Below are 20,730 nucleotides of genomic sequence, written 5' to 3'. Positions count from 1 at the left end.
AACCCTAACTGCAAGCCCAACTCCAACTCCAACCCCAACCATCACCCTAACCCCAACCCCAACCCTAACTCTAACCCCAATCCTAACTGCAATCCCAACTACAACTTCAACCCCAACCATCTCCCTAACCTCAACCTCAACCCTAACCCCAACCATAGCTCTAACCCCAACCCTAAGTGCAATCCTAACTACAACCCCAAGCCCAACCAGCTCCCTAACCTCAACCCTAACCCTAGCTCTAACCCCAACCTAACTGCAATCCTAACTACAACCCCAACTATCTCCCTAACCTCAACCCTAACCCTNCTCCCTAACCTCAACCCTAACCCTAGCTCTAACCCCAACCTAACTGCAATCCTAACTACAACCCCAACTATCTCCCTAACCTCAACCCTAACCCTAGCTCTAACCCCAACCCTAACTGCAATCCTAACTACAACCCCAAGCCCAACCATCTCCCTAACCTCAACCTCAACCCCAACCCCAACTCCACCCCCAACTATCACCCTAACCTCAACCCCAAGTTGTGGTGCTTGCAGCAATGTGGTGCCTGCGTCGCATCTGCTGCAGCCTCCGAGGCTGCTCCAGAGCAGCTGGGACAGGAGGCAGGAGTGCAGAAAAGGAGCCTCCTGCTTTGCATTGCAATCTGCAGGGTCTGCAACTCGCAGACAGGATAACCCCCCACGGCCCCCACGCACGCAGCCCTGTGGCTCACGCTGGTGCTGTGGATCTTCATCTTGAACTTCTCAAAGTAGAGCCAGTCGCGGGCCTCCTCGGGGTCCAGGTCGTGGTAGTAATCCCTGGCCGTGTAGCCGAAGCTGTGGAAGGCTCCCGCCGGCGTCAGCAGCAGGCTGGTGGGCGTCTTCTGGTTGGCCACCCCTGGGTCGCCACCTTCCCATCTCCTGCAAGGAGGAGGAGGAAAGCGGCCCCAAGCCCCTCAGCCTCCAGCCAGGATGAGCAAGATGGGCAGAGGCCAAGGCCAGTGTGAAGGACCAAGTTTGTGGCATGTGATCATGGCAGCCCTGCAAGCCATCAGCAACCCCATTCAGGGCTAGGATTGGATTTAGGAGTTGGGGTTAGGGCTGGGGTCAGGGTTGTGGTGATGGTTGAGGTTAGGGTTGGCTTGGGTTTGGGGTGATGTTTAGGGTTGGGGTTAGGCTTGGGGCTGGGATGATGAGTGGGGTTGGGGTTAGAGTTCTAGCTAGGGTTGGGTTTTGGGCTAGGGATGTAGTTAGGGTTGGGTTAGGGTGTAGCTGGAGTTGGGGTTAGGGATGTAGTTGGGATTTGGGCTAGGGTTGGGATGGTGATTAAGGTTGAGGCTGTAGTTAGGATTGTATTTAGGATTGTGTTTAGGGTTAGGGTTGGGGTTGAGGTTGGGGTTGAGGTTGAGGTTAGGATGATGGGATTGAGTTTGGGGTTGAGGTTAGGGTGATGGTTGGGGTTGGGGTTATAGTTAGGATTGGAGTTAGGGTTGGGGTTGGGGTTGAGGTTGGGGTTGAGGTGATGGTTGGAGTTGAGGTTCCCGGCTGCCCCGGGCAGACACACGAGCCCGTGAGGCTACCTCATCATGTGGATGGCCTCGGGGTCGCTGCGGAAGCTGAAGGCGTAGCCGCTGGACGTGGTGCCGAAGTCGATGGCCACCACCACGGCGAAGGAGGCGGCCGGGGCGGCGCGCGCCTCGCTCCTCTGCAAGGCAAGAGGGCTGCTAGTGCCCTGCAGCGCTTGGGAAATGGGGTAAAACCTCACAAGATGGTTAAGTTTTTCCCCTGCTGCGGAGCCCATGACCTGTCATTAAAAGCTCCGCGGCAGCGCCAAGCCCGTGCCAGAGCCGCGACCCGCAGCGCTCTCTCCCCGAGTTATTTCCTGTGGTTTTATGGCACCAGCTCATTTCTCCTCTTAGGAAGCTTCGAAACACGAGGAAAAGGGAAACGCGGAATATTTGGGGTGTTCTTGGAGGGAGAGGTGCTGCGGGCAGCCGGGCAGCGGCGCGTGCCCGTGCCCGTGTGTGCCGCGCCGCGGGCTCCCCAGGCGCCCGGTGCAAATGCACCGCGCTAAAAGCCCTCATTAACTTTTTAATATCCGCAGATATGATAAGTACATTAGCCGCCCTCGGAAACAAGGCCGCTGTGAGCACGGATGAGCTGCTTGTCTCGGGAATACGCGTGTCCAGGCGCCGCTGGGAGCGGCGGGACGCGGGGAGGACGCGCAGCGCCGGCGCTCCATGCTCATGCTCACGTCAAAGCCAGCCCCAGCGCGCCGCGAGGCTGGCAATTAAACCCATTTCCTCGGCTGTTCTCGCACCGCAGACATGTGGGGCTAATGGTGCGCTCGCGCAGTCCCATAAAAGCCACCACCAAGGGGTGCGTGCGGGTCCTGGTCACGTAGAGGCACCCATAGGTAACGCACGCGCACTGCGGGTCGGTGGCCGAAGCAAGGTGTCCCGCCAGCAAGGGGGCCCACGTGGGCGCTTACCGGGGACGGGGAGGGCGTCAGCGGGGCGATGCTGCAGCTGTGGCGCGTCCCCGGCGAGCCCGGCGGTGACGGCGTGGGGCACCGCTGCCCGCTGCCACCTGGGGACACCGCGGCGTCAGCGCGCGGGGCCACCAAGGGCGTTCAGTGTCCCCACAGGAGGGACCCAGCCGAGGTGTCTGCTGGTGGGGCTGCCCAAGCGAGGATGGGGATCCTTCTCCTGGAGAGGGGACCTCCCGGGGAAGGGACTTCCAAGGGAAGGGTCTACTGGAGAAGGATGTTTTGGGGAGGGGACCGCCTGGAGAAAGGACCTCCTGGGAAGGGTCTCCTGGAGAGGGGATCTCCTGGAGAAAGGGCCTCCAAGGGAAGGGTCTCCTGGAGAGGGGATCTCTTGGAGAAGGCACCTTCTAGGGAAGGGTCTCCTGGAGAAGGATGTTTTGGGGAGGGGGTCTCCTGGAGAAGGGACCTTCTAGAGCAGGGTCTCCTGGAGAGGGGACCTCCTGGAGAAGGGACCTCCTGGGAAAGGATCTCCTGGAGAAGGGACATCCTGGGGAAGAGTCTCCTGGAGAAGGATCTCCTAGAGAAGGGTCTCCTGGAGAGGGGACATCCCAGAAAAGGGACCTCCTAGAGAAGAGGCCTCCTGGAGACGCTTCTCAAGGAGGTGCTGCTGGGCTAGGGGACCGAGCAGAGGTGTCCCCTGTTGGTAGCCGCAGGCTCCCAGGCCGCTGCAGGGCCGTGGTGGTGGGAGCAGCAGGAGCCAGCCCTTCCCACGCTTCCCCGCTCCGTGCACGAGGAAGGGGCTCCCCAGCACCCACAGAACGGGCAAGCGAGGAGCCGCTTGCAGACGGGATGAAGAAAAGGCCGAGGCCACGGAACGATGTCCGTGAGGATCCGTGGGGCTGGGGTCTGTGCGGGGCGCGACGCTGCGGAGCCTCGTGGTGCAGACGGACTCAGCGCCCGCCCCGCGCGCCCGAGCGTCACCGGGCTCCCCCGGGAGCCGCTCCCCCGCGCGACACGGCTCCGTTGCGCCCGCGCCGCCTCCCTAAGTGCCTTTCGCTGTATCCGATGGCTGCCCATGAATATTTGATCCCGCGCGGAACGGGAAGGCGCTGCAGGCTTGGTGGCTGGCGGGGTGGCACTCAGGGCCCGCACGGCGCGTGCCGGTGGCCGTCCAGCCTCCTCGGCACCTTCCTGCGCTGCAGAGCGTGGGGGCTGGCGGGGGGCTGCGGGGCTCTGTGGGCATGGGGTGCTGCACCAGGGCTGGGGTGCTGCACCAGGGCTGGGGTCCTGCACCAGGGCTGGGGTGCTGCAATGGGATGGGGTGCTGCAATGGGATGGGGATGCTGCAGCGGGATGGGGGGGTTGCACTGGCATGGGAAGGTTGCACTGGGATGCGAGTGCTTCCCTGGGACAGGAATGCTGCAGCAGGATGTGAATGCTGTACCAGGATGGGGGTGTTGCACTGGGATGGGGATGCTGCAACAGGACGAGGATGCTGCAGCAGGATAGGGATGCTGCACCGGGACAGGGACGCTGCAGGAGAATAGGGATGCTGCTCTGGGGTGGGGATGCTGCACCAGGATGGGGATGCTGCAGTGGGACAGGGACACTGCACCGGGACAGGGATGCTGCAGGAGGATAGGGATGCTGCTCTGGGATGGGGATGCTGCAACAGGACGAGGATGCTGCAGTGGGATGGGGATGCTGCAGTGGGACGGAGATGCTGCAGCAGGATTTGAATGCTGTACCAGGATGGGGGTGTTGCACTGGGATAGGGATGTTGCACCAGGATAAGGATGCCACAGTGGGATGGGGAAGGGGCTCAGTCCCCACCAATGGGACCGCGTGCTGGGCACACAGCCGCAGCCTTTCCGCCCGGCTCGCGCGTGCCGGGGGCGGCGCGGGGACCCCGCGGGTGTCAGTGCCTGCGCGGGCCCCACGTCCCGCCGCGTGGCTCGGGTTACGGCAGCTGGTTCTGGTTAGGGGCGAGGGGCGGCGGCGGCAGCTCATCGGAGGGGCACGGCGGGCAGCTGGCCGCGGCGTGGGGTGCAGCGGGGCGGGAAGGGGCTGGGAATGCGGCAGCGGCCCCCAGGGGCCCTGCGGAGCCCCCCCACGTGCCGCTTACCTGCATGGAGGCTGCGCGCGCCGGGCTCCGGCAGCGTCGCCATCCCGCCTGGCCGCGCTGCAAGGGAAGCACCGCGCGCGTGGGCTGCGTCCCGCGCCACCCCATCCTGTCCCGTCCCGGGCAGCGCCGAGGCCGCGCAGGGCCGCGATGGGGCCGCGCAGACCCCTCGCCCGGGGGTGCAGCCCCGCGGCCCCGCACGGCACCCCCCACGCGGGCCCTGCGCCAGCACAAGCAGCCCCGCGCCGCGTGCGTGCACCGTGCACAGGCACATGCAAGCGGGACACGCGTGTGCACGGCCCCTGCCGCCTTGTGCGGCGGTCACGGTTTGGGCCCAGACCCATCGAGGCCCCGGGCCAGCGCCGAGGTCCCTGCGGGGGTTTGCAGCGCGGGAGCAAAACCCGGACAGGGCCGGGGCTGCGGGCTCCGCTCCCGCCCCGCCGGGGCTCCCTGCGATCCGCGCAGCAGCAGCCGCTCGGGGCTGCCGCCGGATTCCTCTCGGGCACAGGGAGGCAGGGAGGGGAAAGGGGCCGGAGCGGCCGCGGGAAGGCGGAAAGGCCGGGCGGGCGTCGCTCGGGGGCTGCGGCTCCCGCTCCACAGCGCGGGGACAGCGGGGATGGGGCCTTCCGCGCCTGCTGCCCACGGGGCTAAAGCGCCCCATGCACTGGGGCACCCCACAGTGCAGGAAAGCCCTGGGGCTGCGTCTGCAGGGGACTCAGCGTGTCCCCGAGGTGCCCCAGGCCCCACATCTGCACCCTGGAGCCAGTCAGAGGGCCCAGGCGTCCTGGCCCCTCCAGTTCCCATTCTGCACCTCAGGCCTCGTGCAGGGCTGTCCCGGGTCCCCCAGCACCTCACCCGCCTCCAGGCCCCGTCCTGCCGCGACGCCCGATGTTGTCCCGCGTGCGCTGCCGGCTGGACGGCGCTGCGGCTCCCGCGCTGGATGCACCGGGTTGCACTGTTCTGCACCGCGCTGCACCGTTCTGCACCACGCCGCACCGTTCCGAACCGCGTTGCACCGTGCCGAACCGCGCTGCACCGTGCCGTGCCGTGCCGGCCGCCTCTCCGGCTTCCTCTGCCTTCCCCCAGCGCCTTCCTCCCACTCCCGCTCCCCGGCCCAGCCCAGGCAGCGCTTCAAATTGCAATTCCAGCTGCAGATGTGGGAGCGGGGCGGAGGCAGGGCCGGTGGCCCCGCGGGGCTCCCGCCCGGCCGCGGCGCGGGGACGGGGCGATGGTAGCGGCAACGGGGCCCGTCTCACGGCCGGGCTGGTTTTGGGGAGCCCGCTGTGCGTGCTGAGGGGGGATGTGGAGCAGGGCTGTGCAGGACGGCTGCAGGAAGGGCACGTTTAGCACAATAAATGCAAAGCCCGTGCACTGCAGGGCACTCGGGATTTCCACGTGTGGAAAACGCTGGTGCCCTGCACCCTGTTCTGCTCCCTCGTGCAGCCCCCTGTTCCTCTGCATGTCCCTAACCCCGCCGTGCAGCCCCCCTCCACGTACACCTTTGCCCTTGTCCCCTTGTCCCTCCCATCCCCGCGTGCTGCTCCCTGCAGAGCCGCAGCAGGTTTAAGCAGCAGAGCTGGCAACCTGGGCAAGGTTTGGTGGCGTTTGCAAGGTGCATGGCACCTACCCGGGGGTGTTTGCAGCTTGCGTGCAATCTACCCAGTGCACAAGCCTGGAAAAGCCCTGGGGGCTGCGGAGAGCCTGGAAAGGCACAACTCGGTGCTGGTCCAGGCCCCGTGGGAGCCCGTGGTGGCCGCGGCCGGCGGGGTGGGAAGCGCGGGGCGGAGGGCAACGCCTGTGTTTGCGTCCTGGCCCCCGCTCAAGGGATGAGGTAGCCTTTTCCGGCCATTGAGGAAAGGGCCAGGAACGCCTCGGAGAGGCAGGAAGCGCCGGAGCAGGGAGCCGGCCCCCGAGCCTGCCGGGATGCGCGGCAGGGAAAAGCGAGGGCCAGGCGGGATGCGCACCAGGACCAGGCAGGATGGGTGCACGCGGCAAGCGGTGCAAGCGGCAGTGCGCGTGGGGTGGTGCACGGAGAGCGTCCCGCGAGCCTGACATGCAGAATGCACCGTCAGCCCCGTGCCCTGCGGCACATGCAGAATGCACCGTCAGCCCCGTGCCCTGCGGCACATGCAGAATGCACCGTCAGCCCCACGGTGACCGTGCCACGCGCCCTGCACACGCGCCCTGCCGCTGCCGCCCCACGCGCTGCCCGCGCGCGCCCCGAGCGCAGTTACACCCCGCGCCCCTGCACTCATGATCCCGCTTCCCCAGGAAGCGGCAGCGAGCGCGGCCCCTCCGCCGTGCCCAGCTTCCTTCCCGGCCTCACCTCTTCCCCTGCCAGCCCTGCGCCTGGCGCCGGACGCCTGGGCCCCCTGCCAGTCCCGGGCTGGCACCAAGGCGGCGCTCTGAGCGGTCCCTGCATGCAAAGTGCTCCTGCACCTGCTGGGATCCTGCGGCCACATCCTCCCCATGGGGACACCCAGGGACAACGGGCTGCAAGGTCCCCAAGGAGCCACCTGCCTGGCCCCAAACCCCCAGTGAGGGCGCGTCCCCCTCCAGCCCCATCCCAACACGTTGCTGCCACCCCTGGGAAGCCTTTCCTGGTGTCCAAGCTGGATTGCCCTGAAGAGGACGAGCCCTCCCGAGTGGGACACGCACGGCCCTTGGGAAGAGATGCTGCTTCCCATGCCCGTCCTGGAGCTTTTGCTCGGTGCCCTCGCCGGGTCTCCCAGGGCAGCAGAGAGGACAGGGTTGGAAGTCTCCTCGTGCCAAGGACCACCGGCCACCTGCGGGCTGGGGAGCACCTTGGAGCGGGTTTTCCCTTCGAAATGAACGGATTGGAGGTGCTGGTGCACAGGGACCTTGGTGGCCCGAGCGGCGTCCCCGCTGCCGGGGAAGCAGAACTTGGGCATCACGTGCGCGGCCGGGGCAGCTCCCCGCTCCCGAGGGCAGGACGGGAGCAAAGGCAACGTTCCCCTTTTCGCTTCCTGTCCTTGCTCTCGTCCTGCTCCTGCTGCCCGTGTGTCTCCTCCTGCTCCTCATCCCCATTCCTGCTGGGAATGGCCCTGTCCATCCAGGCGATGGTGCTCCAGCCCCGCAGCAGGAAGCTACCGTAGCTTTGGGGTATGCTTGCACCCATGGGTGCACAGAGACGGTGTTTGGTGCAGGATCTGCTCCCAGTGCCACACACATTGGCCAGGCAGACCCAAACCAGCCGTTTGTGGGACACAGAGCTCCTCAATGCGCTGCCCTTGTCCCCATCCCATGTCCGTGTCCCGGGACGCCTTTCCCGGGCAGCATCCGGGAAAGCGCAGCATCCGGGAATTTGCGCGCAGCATCCCCACGCTGGGGCATTGGCCAGCTATTGCACCCTACTCCTGCCCCACGCCGGCCGTGGGCGCCGTGGGGCAGCACCGTGCGCGGGACGGAGCAACATCTCGGGCACAGGGCGCGAGTCGGCGCCGTGTCACTTCACATTACCGCCTACCTCCACGCTGTCCGTGTTGCAGGAATAATTTAAGGCTCTTTTCTCATGCGCCGTTGCCGCAGATCGGGCTCTTTCCTCGAGCCGAGGGTCCCCCTGGGACCGGTGGTGCAAAACGCTTGCAGTGTTTCCTCCCTCCCGCGCTTTCCACGCTTCAAAGTTTGCTCTTGCGCGCTTGGAATTGAGGTTTTCGCTTGCGAGTTCACTTCGGTTCTGCTGATTCCTCCATTCCGGAGGCCTCGAATGCAAAACAAAGCGGAGCCCGGCGCTGGGAGGAGATGGGAGGCAGCGGGCCTTGGGATCTCTGGCCTCCCGCCGCTGCCAAAGACAACACGTGTCGGCGCCAGCGGAGCCGGCTGGCTGCCCGGGGCTGGGGACCCCGCGGGATGGGACAGGGGACATGGGGACATGGGGGTACCCCTGCATTGCACCCCGCTGCCTGCATGCTCGCTGCCCGTTGGCATGCATGGGGCTGCGTCTGCCTGCGGTGCCGGTGCCAGTGCCGGTGCCGGCGCTGCCCCCGCTCCCCGCAGCTCCCTTCCCAAAGCCAAACACGCTCTGTTGACTCAGGTGCCAGCGCTCCGCCGCCCGCTGCACCGTTAATGCCGCCTCTCCCCGCAGGAAGCGGCCGTTGGGTCCTGGCCCCCTTCCTGAGCGTTGCCTCATCCCCCTGCTGCCCTCCTGCTCCTCCTCCCTCTGTCCCTGCGGCAGGAATCTGGGAGGCCCAACTCCAAGTGGGAAATCGCGGCGGAGGTGTCGGAGCTGTCGGGGAATCCCGGCAGCTGCTTCATCCTCCCTCCCTCCTGGCTCCCGCCCTGGATTCCCGGGATGCCCTGGGCAGCTCTCCCAGCCATGGCTGTGCCGTGGTGCTGCTGCGTGCGCAGGGCCGTGCTTGGCTCGCGGCGCTCCACACGGTCCTTGCATCCCCGCAGCACGCAGCACACTCTCACCTCATTGAGAGGATCTCATTGCATCCTCGGTTTCCATTTCCCCGGAGCGGGGCCCGCAGCGGATGGACACCACCCCGGAGCGGCGCGGACCGCCTGGGAAAGAGGAACTGGCCGCGGGTGGCCGGGCAAAGGCAGCATGCTCCCAACGCGTGGCGCGCTCCGCTCCTGCTCCCGCTGCGAGGCAGGGAGCACCGGGGTCCCCGCAGCTCCGAGCTGCTGGAAGTGCTTGGGAATGTGCACTGGGAGCTGCCAGAGAGCTGGTGACCCTGAGGGTGCACCCACCGCGCAGGGATGGGGCTCCCGTGCTGCTGGGAATGGGGATATCCAATTGGGGGTATCCAAATGGGGGTATCCAAATGGGGTATCCAAATGGGGATATCCAAACGGGGGTATCCAAAGGCTCTGGAAGAGGACGGAGAGGATCTGCTGGCTTTGGCTTGGCTGCAGTGAGGCCCCTGTCCCCGCTCATGTACCTGGGTGGGCTCCACAGCCCTGCACCCAGGGTTGGACCTGGATCCTGCTCCGAAGCCCTGGGGATCAGCCGGCTTCTCTGGAGAGCAGAGCTTCCTCCCGGAGCCGGGAAATCGGCCAAACGCTCCCTGTGGGACCTGCTTATCCAGGGAGCTCTGTGTCTCCTGGTGCCTTGCCATGGTCCCCTGCAACCTCCATGGTGCTCTTGTTATTGGGATGTGCTTCATGTAAAATAAAAATGCAAGGCAATAGCAAAATAACAGCCCTGGACTGCATGGAGCAGCCAGGACCTCTCTGCCGGGACCCGGCATGATGGCGCTGGAGCATCTCCCACCTCCTGCCAACATCCAGTCTCCCAAAGCTCCCTCGCAGGCCGGGCTGCCGGATCTGCGCCCAGGCTCCTTGTGGGGCTTCCCTCATCCCTGGCAATCCGTGGGGAGAAGCTGCAGCCCCCGCGGCGCTGCCTCCACCTTGGCACTGCCAGGCAGAGCTGACGAGGCTGCGCACTTCCCAGAAGCGGCGGGAGCGCCGAGGGGGAAGTGCCGCGCCGGGACCCGCGCCGGGATAAATAGCGGGGCCGCCGGCAGCGGCCGCAGCCCGGAGCTCGCCGAGGCGGCCGCGCCGTTCCCCGCTGCGCAGGTACCGTCCCGCACCCTACGGGGCTGGGAGGAGGAGGAAGGCGAAGGGCAGCGCTCCCCCTTGCCCTCCTTGGGCTCTGCCTGCAGTGCCCGTGGTGCCACTGTCACCTGCTGGCACGGGAGTCCTTGCAGGGCTTTGCTGGCTGTCCCCAGCCCACTGGCACGGGCAGGTGGCCGCTCGGGGTGCACAAATATGTGCGTGGGCACGGGTGCCTTGCAGACTGATATTCCAATAGATTATGGCTTTTGGACGTGTTTTCCAGCGCGTTGCACCTCATTGCACTAACCTGTGTTACCTTGGCACGCTGCGCTGCCGCTCTGCAATGCTCTGCAATGCCCCACCGCGTTGCTCGTGTGCACGCACGGATGGGCCCCTGCGCCCGGCCTTTACCCAGCTCCGTGGAGCCACTGCTGCAAATCCCGGGCATCCAACCGGGGCTCCCGCGGCCGCTCCTGCATCCCGCGGGAATTGCTGCCTCCGCAGGGGCTCCAGTGGCACTGCGGCAGCCCGGCCCAGGAAAGCGGGGCTGGCAGCGGCAGAAATGAAAGCGGGAGCGCGGCGCTGGGCTGGGACGGCCGGGCTGTGCATTGCGCTTCCTTCCTCCTCGGCACCGCAGCCCCGGCCGCTGCCGGCGGGTAAATCAGAGCTGCAGGGGGGCTGCTCCCAGGAGCGTTTGCTAACAGCAAGGATTGCCGTAATAGATCCCATCTCTTGGGGAACAGAGCCCAGGGGGAAGATGCAGGAAGAATGGAAAAGCGTAGAAAAGATCCGCCAAGCATCAAAACCACTTCCTAACCTCCTCTCTTTTAGAGGCCAGGTGAAATTGCAGGCACCCCTCATTGCTGTTAGGTGTTTAGGTGTCTGGTGGTATTTGTGCTGCAGAACTGGCACTTCCTGCTGCGCAGTTTGTTTGTTATCAGCTCAGGCCTGAGCTGTGATTTAAGCCAGGCTTGTTTGGCTGCACTGGGTAACGCAGCATCAGCAGTGACTTTAAACAACCCCCTTTCCTCTGTGTTTTCCCTCGGGTTGAGGAGTGATGGGGCTGGTGCAATGGGGAGGAAAACCTGGATTGACCCAGTTGTATCCCGTTTCAAGGGCCTTTGTCTCTTCTTGCTGCCAGGAGGTTCCTTGTCCTGGACGTGAACACGGCAGCACCTCGGGCCCTCGTGCATCCCCGCCGGACTGTCATGCTCCACATCCCGCGTCTCGTCCTGCTGTCCAGCCTCATCCCGCATGGTACGGCCCCACCTCCCCTCCCGATTCCAGGGGCTTGGTGCCGGCTCTCCAAAGCCATCGCCTTCCTGCCAGGCTTTTCCCACTTTTCCTCTGGAGCCTGGGTCCTGCGGGGTCTTCTCTCACATGCATCCTTCCCCTCTGCAGCCAGTGTGGTGCATCCATGGGCGTGCAGAGCTGAGGGCTGCCCGTGGTGTCACCGATGGCCGTGTCACCATGTGGCGGCCTCCAGGGAGCCTTTGCTGCGCCCTGATCCCCTTTCCTGTCTCTTTGCCGCAGTCCTGGGCTCGTGGGGTGTCACGTACCCCGCATCCGTGCAGGGCCTGATGGGCTCCTGCGTGGTCGTGCCCTGCACCTTCAGCTACCCCGACAGCGTCTCGGCCAGCGCCGGCATCGTGGCCATCTGGTACCGGGACTACAACGGTGACAAGACAGTGGTCTATCACTCGGCGTCCCCGGGGGAGGTGGACGGCCGGTTCGGGGACCGCTCCCGGCTCCTGGGGGACCTGGCCGCGCACAACTGCACGCTGCTGCTCACGGACGTGACACCCCAGGACAGCGGCAGCTACCGGTTCCGCTTCGAGATCATCGGCGGGGACCGCTGGTCGGCGGCGCAGGACGTGCTGCTGAGCGTGGCGGGTGAGCGGTGCCGCGTCCGTGCGTCCGTCCACCCGCCGCGGCTGTCCCACCGCCCGCCCCGTGCTCTCCGCCCGCAGAGCGCCCCGAGCAGCCCAGCATTGCGGCCAGCGAGGAGGTGTCCGAGGGCGCCGCCACCACCTTGGACTGCTCGGCTCCCTACGCGTGCCCCCTGGGCGGCGCCGGCCTGCGCTGGCGCGGCTACGACGCGCGGCTCGCCACCGTGGCCACGGGCATGCGGCTGGACACGGGCGGCGTGCTGCTGCGCCAGAGCCTCACCACCGCCTTCTCCTGGGCGGACCACTCCAGGAAGCTGCTCTGCGAGCTCTCCCTGGGCTCCAGGACGGCCACGCGGGAGCTCGTGCTGCACGTGAGGCGTACGTGGGGCGCTCGGCGCGCGCGCTCCCCTGCCTCCCCACCGGGAGCCCTAGCACATCGAGCTCCCTTCCTCCCCATCCTCCTCCTCGTGGCTTCACACCCATCTCCGCAGCTCGGGCTGCCAGAGCCCCCACATCCCTCCTCTCTGTGTCCCCCGTTGTGGCCGCCGGCCCCTGTCCCGTTGCAGCGCTGCTGAGCGCTGCCGTCCGTCCGTCTGTCCCGCAGACGCACCGCGGGGCATCACGGCTTCCGTGCAGCCCTCCGCGCGGAACATCCGCGTGGGCGACGCCGTGTCCCTCGCCTGCGCCGTCAACAGCAGCTACCCGCCCGTCAGCGCCTACCGCTGGTACAAGGACGGCGCGGCCGTGGGCGCCGAGCGGCTGCTCACCCTGCAGCACGTCCGTCGCGAGGACTACGGGCGGTACCACTGCGAGGCCGAGAACGCCGTGGGCGCTGCAGCGGCGCCCGCCCTCACCCTCTTTGTCTTCTGTGAGTCCCGGGGATGAAGCAGGCGTGCGATGGGGGCCGCCTGGGTCCCCTCGCGCCGCCCCGGCGCTCTGCATGCTGCTGGGGGTGGCTGCGAGGGGGACGTCCTGTCGCCTGCAGCTGCAGAGGTGTCGGTGAGCCCCGCGGCCGAGGTGCGGGAGGGCACCATGGCCACGCTGTCCTGCGACGTGCCCGGCAGCGAGAGCCAAGAGCTCAACTACACGTGGTACAAGAACAGCGCGTGGCTCCAGGAGGGCCCCGCTCGCGCGCTCGTGTTCCACAGCGTGGCCGCCGGCGACGCGGGCTACTACCTGTGCAAGGTGCGCAATGACCTGGGCAGCGTCACATCGCCAGCCGTCAGCCTCAGCGTCACCTGTGAGTGCCCGTGGCCGCTGCCACTGCTCTGCTGGGGTCCCTCGAGCACCCCTTTGGTGCCTTCGAGCACCCCTTTGGTGCCTTCGAGCACCCCTTTGGGTCAGGTGCTGTGCAGTCCCCAAGCAAGAACAAGATCCTTTCCCCAAACACCCAGCACAGGGTGTGCAGCCCTTCTGGGCGCACAGAGGAGGAGATGCTGCAGGGCAAGGGCTCCTGGGCACCAGCAGCATCTGGGGACACCATAACTCTATATCCACTGCCCGTTCCCTACTGCATCCAGCGCATGCTCCTCTGCTCTGCCGCCGGCCCATAAACTCCTGCAAAGCACCGAGGCGGCTACGATAATAACAGCCTGAGAGCTTTTGCAAGTCAGGGGAAAAATAAAAGGGTTCTCGGGCTTGGCGTTGACATTTCTGTGAGTAAATATAACCCGCTGACGTAAGTGAGAAAGCAGCTCCAGCCAGCAGCTGTGTTTGCTGGCAGGGCCGGGCTCGGACTCGCGGTGTAGGTAGGGGACACTGCGCTGGAGTCTGCTGCATGCAGCGGCTGCAAAGCCAGCGCTGCCCTCCCCATCCCTGTCCCCACAGATCCCCCCCGGACGCCCAGCATCGCCCTGTTCCAGGAGGCTGCGGACGGCCAGCTGGCCATCGTGCACTGCACCGTGGACAGCCACCCGGCGGCCACCTTGTCCCTGTTCCACGAGGGCGACCTGGTGGCCACGAGCAGCTCGCACGGGGCGCCGGGCGGGCGGCTCCGCGTGGCCGCGGCGCGCAATGCCCTGCGGCTGGAGCTGCGCGCCGTGGCGCCCGCCGACAGCGGCGAGTACCGCTGCACGGCCCGCAACGCGCTCGGCAGCGCCGCCGCCGCCAAGGCCTTCGTGGCCCGCAGTGAGTCCCGCGGGCTCCGGGCGGGATGGTGCTGCTGGAAGTCTTGGCTTCTCCCAGACTTGCTCCTGCTTTTGGAGCATGGTGCCTGCTCCAGTGGTCTGGGGGCTACTACTGAAAGCTGGGTCTGTGTGGGTTGTTTGTGCGTGTCCATGTGCATGCATGGATTTGGGCACGTTTGTGCATTGTGCATGTCTACGTGCATGCATATATTTGTGCATGTTTGTGCATTGTGCATGGCCCTGTGCATGCGTGGATTTGGGCACGTTTGTACGTTGTGCATGTCCACGTGCATGCATATTTGTGCTGGAGAGGAACCAGGCTCTCCTGAAGCCTGGATGGGACCTGCTGGAGTGTCCCAACCTCCTCCATGTGTGCCCAGGCAGAGTCCAGCATCTGTGAGCTGGGACATGACAGGACCATGGCAGGACCAAGGCACAAGAGCCCTGGGGCCCTGTACCCACAGTCACCTCCCCAGCCCAATCTTGAGGGGCCTCTGCTGTCACTCAAGCCATGTCCCCCCTCCCTGCCACTTGGTCACTTCCCTATTTCTGGAATTGGAGCTAGAGTTGACAGAATGATGTGTCTGCTTTGACGCCTTTGGGGGAAGAGGGAGGAAAGCCCTGGACAAGCCATTCCTGAGAGGAACCTTCCCCAGATGCCAACATGGGCTTGAAATTCCCATTGCAAAGGAACAACGACCTATTTGGGCACTAGAGCTTGCAGGATCACTTTGGACAGCCGGAGATGTCTCCGTGCTGGGGAGCAAACGATCTGAGTGGAGGTGGCGCTCAGCGGGATCCAGATGATGTCCCAGAGGAGCACAGGGATGGATGCTGGGCCGGCGGTGCCAGCGTCCTGCAGGGCATGGACACTGGACGCAGGACATCCTGCGCATCCATGACGTGCACGCAGGAGGCCCCGGGAGCTGCAGGATGCAGCGCTCTCCCCGCAGCCGCTTCCTTCCCTCCGCAGCCGCACGGGTGCTGATGCAGCCCGCAGCCGAGGTGCGCGAGGGCGACGCCGTGACGCTGACGTGCGAGGCCGCCCGTCCCGCCGCCACCTACGCCTGGTACAAGAACGGGCGGCAGCTGCCGCGGGGCTCGGCCGCGACGCTGCTCTTCCCCTCCGTCGGCGCCGAGGACGCCGGCGCCTTCCACTGCCAAACCAGCAGCGGTGACACCGCGGCGCCCGTGTCCCTGCGCGTGCTCTGTAAGTGCCCTCTCCCGCCGCGGGGCATCCCTGGGGATGATCCGAGTGCAAGATAAGGATGGAGGGATGCACAGGAGCATCTCACTTAGCTGGTGGCTCCATATGCATCAACTGGGTGGTCCTAAGGGCAGATTTGTGGGGTGCTCCCCGTGCCGGCGCTGGCACTGATCTCACAGCGCCGTTGTGCCCCGCAGTCCCTCCCCGGCCGCCCGTGCTGCGCTCCTTCGTGGAGAGCCAGGGCGGGCGCGTGGGCATCATCGAGTGCACGGTGCAGAGCGAGCCGGAGGCGCAGCTGACGCTGCTGCGTGGGCGCGAGGCCGTGGCGTGCACGGGGGGCTGCGGCGCCGCCCCCCGCCCGCGCCTCCGCGCCGCCCCCGCCTACAACAGCCTGAGGCTGGAGATCCGCGACGTGGTGCTGCAGGACGAGGGCACCTACGTGTGCGTGGCCAGGAACGGCCAAGGCAACGCCAGCGCCTCCGTGGGCTTCACGGCGCACAGTGAGCACCGCGGGACGGGGGTGGGCCGGACCCCAAAGGGAGGGCCGGGGTGCAGGACGGACCCTTGCCCTGGGGAGCAGCGTGGGGGCTGATCTGATGTCATGCAGAAGAGCTTCTGGAGCGGGGTGAGGAGAAGGTCTGGATACTTTCCAGGAAAGGAGGGAATTCCTAGAGGAGAAGCAGAGCCTTGGGGGAATTCAGGTCTCAGGGACCCTTTAGCTCCGTGTTCTTTCCATGAGGGCTGCTCTCCACAACGCTGTCAGTGGCCAGCTTGGGCCCGACCTGCGAGTCCCATTGAACCCCAGTTGAAATCCCCGGGGCGGCTGTGCCCAGCTCCTGCCGTGCCCCGCTGCAGGTGCCTGGGTGCAGGCGGATCCCTCCTGGCGCGTGCTGGAAGGCCAGGCCGTCAACCTGAGCTGCCGCGTGAGCTCCGCCGCGCCGCCCAACGTCACCTGGTACCGGAACGGCCGCCAGCTGCCCCAGGCCGCGGCCGCATCCCTGGCATTCCCGCGCGTGGCCCGCGGCGATGCCGGCCTCTACCACTGCAAAGCATCCGCCGGCGGGATCAGCCGCAGCGCCGAAGCGCTCAGCCTGGATGTGATGTGTGAGTGCGGCGCGGGGGGTCCCAGCGCACCCGGGGGGCTCAGCACAGGGCACCAGCCCCTGCTCTCGCTGTGCTGGTGCAAGGGCACACGAGAGGTGCGAGCAAGCATGTGGCTTTGCAAAAAACAAGTCAATGTGGGCACGCGGTGTGTGCATGCAAGGATCAGCCCCTCTCCCGCTGCGTGGAGCCCGTGCTGCTGCTGCCCGCATGCAGCCCCTCGCCTGCTGCTCTGGGTGCTTCTGCCCCAGCAGCCTGCAGCTCCTGCATCTCCTGCCCCGCCACGTCGTGAGGGGCCTCTGCTCCTTGCAGAGCCTGCTGCTTGTGCAGGTGAGCTGCTGTGACCAAGCAGGGACATCAGCCTCCGTGTCCCTGCTGAGCGCCTCAGCACTCGCTGTGTGCCCGGGCACGTGTGCGCTGCCAGCAGGAGCAGAGCCGCATGGCAGAGCAGCAGGAGCTCCTGGAAAAGGCCCTGCTGGCACCTGCTGCTGGGGGACCCAGTGCTCCCCTGTGCCAATGCTGCCAAAAGGAGATTCATTTCATTGCTTTCTCCCTGCAAAGCGCTGAGCTGGTGGCCCATCTCTGGTGGCTGCTGCCTCCAGGAGGCTCCATGTCCCAGGCTGGCGGCTGCACAGCAGCCCCAGGGCAACGGGAAGCTCCGCGAGGCGGCTCTGGCACCAAGCAGCATCCCTCCCTGCGCAGACCCTCCGCGGGAGCCGCGGGCGACCGTCCTGCTGGAGACGCAGCGCGGGAGGCTGGCCGTGTTCCAGTGCGCCGTGGACAGCAACCCCGCTGCGCAGCTGGACCTCTACAAGGGCGACGAGCTGGTGGCCTCCAGCGCGCCAGGCAGCGGCCACAGCCCGCGGGTCGGCGTCACGGCGGCGCCAAACACCCTGCGAGCCGAGGTGCGGGACGTCACGCCGGCGGACGAGGGCAGCTACCGCTGCACGGCCAGCAACGCGCACGGCAGCGCCTCCCAGCACCTCTATTTCCGCGTGCAGAGTGAGTGCAAGGGGGGGATATCATCTTGGGGTCACCAGTGCTGTGCCACGCGGGCACAGGGACCATGCACCATGCACCACCCCAGGGACCAGCAGCGGGAACCCAAGATGTGCTCGCCACCCAGCAGGGCTCAGGCTGCACAGGTCCCTGCACAGGTCCCTGCACAGGGACCCTTTGCAAAGGGCCCTCCCCGAGGTGCACCCACCACCCAGCAGGGCTCGGGCTGCACAGGTCCCTGCACAGGTCCCTGCAGCAGGACCCATTGCAAAGGGCCCTCCCGAGGTGCGTCCCGGCGCGCTGGGCGGGTGGGGAGGGCGCTGGGCGGCAGCTCTGCAGCCGGCAAGCACCAGCACGAGTGTGACCTTTGCTGTGCGTCGCCGGGGAGCGGTAGCGCTGCGGGAACCGTCCCACGGCCGCGGCAGCTGACAGAAATGTCACTGAGCATCTCAGGCGACAGCCAGACAGCCCCGATTGCGGTGGGAAATGGTGTCTGATAAAGCATCTTCCATAGAGGCGGGCAGGCTCTATAGCAGCTCTCTGCCACGGGCTCTGGGATGAGCTGGGGGGCATCCCCTGCAAGGGTGACTCTCTGGGACAGGGGAAGGAGCCTCTGTGGCTGCCTATGGCTGATGCTGGTGCGAAACCAGCGCTCTGGAGCCTGGGGAGCACCTGGCTCTGCACCCAGGCCCTGTAGCTTTGTGCTTGGCCAACACCTTAGATGCACTGGGAATTTACCAGAAATCTAGGGCTAAATTCATTTCCAGACTTTCGGGCTGGGATTCAGCTCTCTGGCAAGGAGCTCTAAGTGCTCGTGTCTGCAGAGACGTGTCCACTGCCACTAAAGGCTGCCAGCATCCTGACGCTGACAGGAGCATCAGTAGGTTCGGCCCATTGCACAAGCCACGTGCTTGGTTTGCTGCGGGCTGGTTAGTGCTGGTAGCCAGGGTCACTCCAGTCTCGGGCTGCAGAGAAGGTCCGAGTGGCCTCAGGAAGGTCCTGAATGGTGTGACACTGTGATACTCCAAGGCCATCACAAGCTCCAGCTTGTGGTTCCTGTGGGCTGCTTGGGGAAGGGAGCCGGTCCCTGCACGTGTCTCTGACCTGCCTGTGGCTTCCCAATGTGCTCTAGCGGCCAGAGTCCTTGTGGCGCCGTCCACGGAGGTGACAGAGGGCAGCGATGTCTCCCTGACGTGCGACTTGCTCGGGGAGCCACCGCAGGACACCGTCTACTCATGGTTCAAGAACAGCAAGCAAGTGCAGGAGGGCTCGGACAACCTCCTCGCCCTGCCCCGCATCTCCAGCGAGGCCGCGGGCTCCTACCACTGCAAAGCGCACAGTGCCACCGGCGCCAGCACCAGCATCTCCCCATCCATCAGCCTGCGCGTCTTCTGTGAGTGGGGTCACCACAGGGAACACTGGGTTTTGAGCAGGACTTGTCCAATTCCGTGATGAAATTTGGAGTGCTGGAAGCAGGACGACCTATGGGAACACCTCTCCTCTACAGAGGACATCCCTAGAGGACATCCCTGGTCTGGACTAAGACACTGCTCAGCCAAACACGTCCCGGCTGGTCAGAGATGGTGTGACCACTCTGTGTCTCACCATGTAGGATAGGAAAGTGCAGTGATGTTTGTTCCAGTTCTGTTGAAATGGGCTGAATTTACCTTGGTTTTTCAAAGCACTAGTTTGGGGAGAGTTTTGCCTTTCTGGGATGGAGGGCTGAACGGGGGAAGGTCTGGCTGTGCTCCGCTCCACCGCGGGGTGCTGCTGAGCTGGGGCTGCAGCTGGGCACTAGCAGAGGGAGCTCAGGAGCACCCCGAGTATCCAACATCCCCTGGGGACAGCAGGGTGGCACAGCGGGAGAGGGGGAGCCGCGACGGGGAGCTTTGGGGGCGTGCGGTGCTCACGCGTGCTCTCGCCGTGCAGACCCGCCCCGGCAGCCCGTGCTGACCTCCTTCCTGGAGACAGCGCAGGGGCAGCGGGGCGTCCTGCAGTGCTCCGTGGACAGCAGCCCCCCGGCCACGCTGGAGCTCCTCAAGGGCCACGTGCTGGTGGCTTCCAGCGCCCAGCGCCAGCCCGCGGGGGCCTCGCGCCTCGCCGTGGCCTCCTCGCTCAACAGCCTGCGCCTCACCATCCACGCCGTGGTGATGGAGGACGAAGGGGAGTACGTGTGCCGGGCCCGCAATGCCCACGGCAACGCCAGCACCGTGGGCAGCTTCGTGGCGGGAAGTGAGTGTGGGGCTGCGCCTGCCCGGAGGGACCGGGATGCGAGCGGGAGCGGGGATGGAGGCGAGTGGACGGCCCGTGGAGGGAGCCAGGGAGGTGGGGAGGTTGGCATGGGGACATGCAGGGGGATGGGAGCTGCAGGATGCTCATGGAGCATCGGGGAGCATTGTAGATCATTGTGGAGCACTATGGAGCATCATGGACCACTATGGAGCATCATGGACCACCATGGAGCATGGTGGACCACAGTGGAGCATGGAGGAGCATCATGGACCACCATGGAGCATGGTGGAGCATTGTGGAGAATGGGGGAGCACCATGGAGCACCATGGAGCACCCTGCCCATGGATGCTCTGGAGGAGGATGAGCAGTGTGGGCAGAGGGAAGAAGCAGAGGGAGAAGCGTGTTGTGGGGAGGGGTCCCCGGGGATGAACATGTCAGAAAGGCATCGCATGGCACCACTTGCCTGGAGCACAAGAGCCCAGCCCGGACGGGCTCCGTTTGCCGCTCTGCATGCCCAGGTTTTGTCCTCTCCCTCCCTCGGCAGCTGCCAGGCTCTGGATGTCCCCGTCCCCGGAGGTCCGCGAGGGCGACGCCGTGAACATGACGTGCGCGGTGGCCCGCGGCGGCGGCGCGGCGCCGCTCAACTACACCTGGCTCAAGGACGGCGCCTGGCTGAGCGCCGGCCCCGACCCGCGGCTCGTCCTGCCCCGCGTGCGCGCAGCCGACGCCGGCACCTACCGCTGCACCGTGGAGAGCCCCGAGGGCGCCCGCAGCTCGGCCCCCCGCACCCTCGACGTCCTCTGTGAGCCCCCGTGCGCCCCTCGCCCCCGGGGGGTCCTGGGAAAATCCCACAAGGGGGAGAATCCCGGCAAATCCCCCTCTCCCGGCTTCCTGCAGCCTCTTCTGCCATGAGGGCAGGCAGGGAAAATGCTTGGTGTGCCAGAAATGCTGCTTTTTCCCTTACTCTGATTTGGAAAATGAATAGCAGACGTTGTTTAAAAAAAGACGTGCAAAAAAAAGGGAAAGGGAAAGGGAAAGGGGAAGGGGAAGGGGAAGAGGAAG

General features: G+C 65.8%; 2 protein-coding genes across 2 annotated transcripts in view; one reads left to right on the top strand and one right to left on the bottom strand.

The window, feature by feature from the left end:
* The window catches only part of HSPA12B (heat shock protein family A (Hsp70) member 12B), a 9,868-nt gene extending 5,231 nt beyond the window's left edge, over positions 1–4,637 (bottom strand). The window contains 4 exon segments of the mRNA XM_026048893.1: positions 716–902; positions 1,562–1,686; positions 2,473–2,570; positions 4,595–4,637. Coding sequence (XP_025904678.1) covers positions 716–902; positions 1,562–1,686; positions 2,473–2,570; positions 4,595–4,637 — 453 coding nt within the window.
* A 6,628-nt stretch (positions 4,638–11,265) lies between these two features.
* The window catches only part of SIGLEC1 (sialic acid binding Ig like lectin 1), an 11,957-nt gene continuing 2,492 nt past the window's right edge, over positions 11,266–20,730 (top strand). The window contains exons 1-13 of the mRNA XM_026048868.1: positions 11,266–11,371; positions 11,648–12,007; positions 12,085–12,381; positions 12,608–12,871; positions 12,989–13,243; positions 13,831–14,130; positions 15,103–15,339; positions 15,534–15,836; positions 16,192–16,440; positions 17,140–17,439; positions 18,569–18,829; positions 19,366–19,668; positions 20,213–20,470. Coding sequence (XP_025904653.1) covers positions 11,323–11,371; positions 11,648–12,007; positions 12,085–12,381; positions 12,608–12,871; positions 12,989–13,243; positions 13,831–14,130; positions 15,103–15,339; positions 15,534–15,836; positions 16,192–16,440; positions 17,140–17,439; positions 18,569–18,829; positions 19,366–19,668; positions 20,213–20,470 — 3,436 coding nt within the window. The 5' untranslated portion in view covers positions 11,266–11,322. The remainder of the gene's footprint in view (positions 11,372–11,647; positions 12,008–12,084; positions 12,382–12,607; positions 12,872–12,988; positions 13,244–13,830; positions 14,131–15,102; positions 15,340–15,533; positions 15,837–16,191; positions 16,441–17,139; positions 17,440–18,568; positions 18,830–19,365; positions 19,669–20,212; positions 20,471–20,730) is intronic.

This window comes from Nothoprocta perdicaria, unplaced genomic scaffold (assembly GCF_003342845.1).
Source record: "Nothoprocta perdicaria isolate Ctin4 unplaced genomic scaffold, notPer1 scaffold_58, whole genome shotgun sequence".
Taxonomy (NCBI): Eukaryota; Metazoa; Chordata; class Aves; order Tinamiformes; family Tinamidae; genus Nothoprocta; species Nothoprocta perdicaria.
The sequence above is the reverse complement of the archived record's forward strand: the minus strand, read 5'-3'. Positions and strand labels throughout refer to the sequence as shown.